Genomic DNA, 3142 nt, shown 5'->3' with positions numbered 1-3142 from the left:
AGGCCTGAAGAAAAGGCAAAAGGGGAAACAGGGAGGCCGAGGGAAAGCGTGAAGAGGGGGTGAGGGGAGATAGGACTCATGGAAGAGCCAAAAAATGAAGTGACGCTTGGGGTTCGTCTGGCGACACGTTACGTGCCGAACCAAGTCCTCCCCTCCACCCTCTCGTGGGGTTTCTTTATGGGCGTCGAGGATTTTATGCGACTGGAGAGGTGCTTTGCGGAGCGGAGCATCACACACGATGGAGACCCCGCCATCACGAAGGAGTGGCTTGTTCACTACATGATGCAGTTTCTTGGGGATCATCTCAATTTGCCCGCCAGTGGCGTAGGGACTGAGGAGGCGACTGTGTGTGGAGTGCAGCTGCTGGATGAGGAAAAGATGCAATTTTATAAGGAGGAAGTGTTGCGGTGGGCCAGCTCTTTCTCCATTGGGGTTTCTGTACATGACCCGCTATGGGATGCCTGTGAGGTAAGTAATGCGGAGCTAGCACGAGCAGAACACAGTATGAACAGCAGTACATATGCCAGTTCGTTCAATAAGGGGGCTTCAAGTAGCAATAAGAGTGGTGGCTATTCTGCTACTACCACCGCCAGTAGTCATGAGGGCGCCCCGCGAGGAGGGCGCTTTGGACGAACTCGGTCGGTCGTCCGCATGCTGTTGAGATACAATCGACCGGCCGGGCATGCACAGACTCAGAGGAAGGAACCAGCGCGACACGAGATTGTGCGATGGAGCGACTTGACAACAAATTTAGTGAGGGACTATGAGCGCTTTCATCAAGTGGACGAGAAGGAGTTGTCCTTCACCCGAGTACGAACGGAATTAACATCTGGAAATTCCTCACTTCTCCGCTCTGTGGCCGGTAAAGATGGTCTTGATGCGGATTGGTCAAGGGTGACGGAGGGCCGAGGGGACACGGAAACGGATGTGTTCACTGGAAGTGAGTTGCATGCGCAGTCTGCTGATCACATATTGGTGTCCACCGTGACGGGCTGCGTCGTCACTGCCAGCAAAGACGGTGTTGTGAAACTGTGGAATGGGAAAACAGGCATATTTATGCGTAATCTCTATAATGCAGGAAACGCATGGGTGATTGGGATGTTTTTGCTGCACGATGAGGACTATATTCTTATCGCGACGACAAAAAGTCAATTGACAGTGCTGGACTTCCCAGAGGGCAACGTTCTCCAGAAGTATGTTGGATGCATCTCACTGCAGACGGCACTCTATGAGGTTGTGCAGTTGTCCGCCAACAACATTCAGCGCTATGGGATGAAGCCCGGTGAGTGCGGTAGACATCGTGTGGAGTTGCGCAAGGATGAAACCGCGGAGCACTATCACGCCCGTCGTCGTGAGTCACAAAATTGTGTCTTTTCAAAAGTTCTTCCTGCAAAGCCTGTGGTGGGTTTTGACGCACCGACGGCGTCTTGGTTTGACAAGTATTCTGGTATTTTTTTTTTTGGTACAGCAACCGGCGCCGTTGGGGCCTTTGATATTTCCGCGGATGTGCGCCCGAGCGCACTGCTGGCCGGGGCGAACAGCAAACCTGTGTGCCTGCTCTTCCTGACGGAGGTCCATGCGGGGGCGGTGGTGGGCGTATTCTACACCTCCTACGTCACATCCGTCTTTACGGCGGGAGCAGATGGTTGTATTTACCGCACCCCGCTCGGTCCGACAGGAAAGCCTTCCGGGGAGTCACGACTTGTCGCCCAGCAGGCAAGAGCCATCCGCTCGATGCAGTGGTGGCCGCCGTCCAAGTTTTACGTCACGATTCACGTGGACCGTCGTGTCGTCTTGTGGGTGATAGGGCGTTACGGCGATCCTCTGCACCAGTTTCCATCCGAGACGCAGGAGGTGGTCAGTGCGGCGCTGCACCCACGGCGACAGCGGCTTGCAGTGCTGCTTTCCGATAAAACCATCAAGGTGTACGAGACCCATGGCAATAAGTCACTTGCCACCATTGCCCAGCCAACACCAGACTCGAACTTCACTGCGACTGATGCAACACGGCAGATGATGGAACGTTCTGCCGTTGATGAAGACGGTGTTGTGGCGTGGCATCCATATAATTCTTCTATCATTTGTTGTCTCCGGGCGACAGTCGTTTACGAACCGTCAAAAAATCAGCTTCAGACAGAGTCTGTTGGCGAGACAGAGATTAATTTCCCTGAGGACGAGCGCGGGGCATTCAGCAATAGAGATGTCCGTGACATTGCGGAGGACGTCAAACCGAAGCAAAGGAATCTGAGCGCAGTGGGTGTTGTAGAATCACGGCGTGTGGAGTCTCACCGCAGCGGTGTCGTGGCAATGGCTGTGCAAAGGCAAGCATTGCGTTTACACACATTTGATGAGGAAGGTTGGCGGATGTGGGACTTAGATACAGGTGTAATTATCCGGCAAGTGAACGTTCCCCGGGTAGCGCGTATGGAACATATGCCTTTGAAAAGAGCCACCGTTGCGTCCTGTTCTTGGACGACGAGCCTACAAGTACGGCTAGTGACAGGAGGTCAGGATGCATCAATCCTGACATGGGATCCGGTTACCTGTCTCCCTCTCGCGGCGGAGATGCTGGTTCATGACGTTTCAGAGCAATTGGACTCGGATGTAAACTTGATGTCGCATCGAAATAAATTGATTGCGTGGAGTGCACGTTTATGCCGTATCACAACGTTCAATACGGGCTCGATCCTCCCTAGTGGAATTGAGGAGAGTAAATCTGTTCTCCTGCGTGTGCCATCCCTGGCCTCTATAACCGCTTGCTGTGTCGTGCGGGATGCGTACCTTTGTGTGGGCACAGGTGACGCAAGGATATTTTTCTTTAGCCTTCGGGGTGGGGCGCCTACCCACGACTGTGTCCTGCGAGAAAAGACGGAGGAGGGAAAAGGCGCTGTTGTACATCTCATCTTCTTGAATGAACAAAACCAAAACCTCCTCCTTGTCATTCTTGACATTGGCATTCTTTTTGTGTACTCCTATGTTAAGCAGGCTGTCGTGTACCGCATTTGCCTGGGGCGGCGCTTTGAATGTCGTATCCGCAAGGCGTTATACATACCGGAGGATGGTACGGTTGTGTATGGCGACTCGTTGGGTCGCATTCGTGTCGTTGACGTGCGAGGCTGCACATCCCTCTCGGTAGAATTCC

At 53.3% G+C, this 3142-nt stretch overlaps 1 protein-coding gene across 1 annotated transcript, besides 1 other annotated feature; it reads left to right on the top strand.

Annotated features, from left to right (window-relative positions):
- Positions 1-3142: a sequence feature (heterozygous, non-Esmeraldo-like haplotype).
- On the top strand, positions 79-3142 carry Tc00.1047053510067.9 (hypothetical protein, conserved; the record flags this gene model as incomplete). Its single annotated transcript, XM_797810.1, has 1 exon — positions 79-3142. A coding segment is annotated over one exon (3064 nt), but the record flags the coding sequence as incomplete, so codon positions are not given.

This window comes from Trypanosoma cruzi, genomic scaffold (assembly GCF_000209065.1).
Source record: "Trypanosoma cruzi strain CL Brener 1047053516593 genomic scaffold, whole genome shotgun sequence".
Classification (NCBI taxonomy): Eukaryota; Euglenozoa; class Kinetoplastea; order Trypanosomatida; family Trypanosomatidae; genus Trypanosoma; species Trypanosoma cruzi.
Note: the sequence above shows the minus strand (reverse complement) of the source record. Positions and strands in the feature narration are given on the sequence as shown.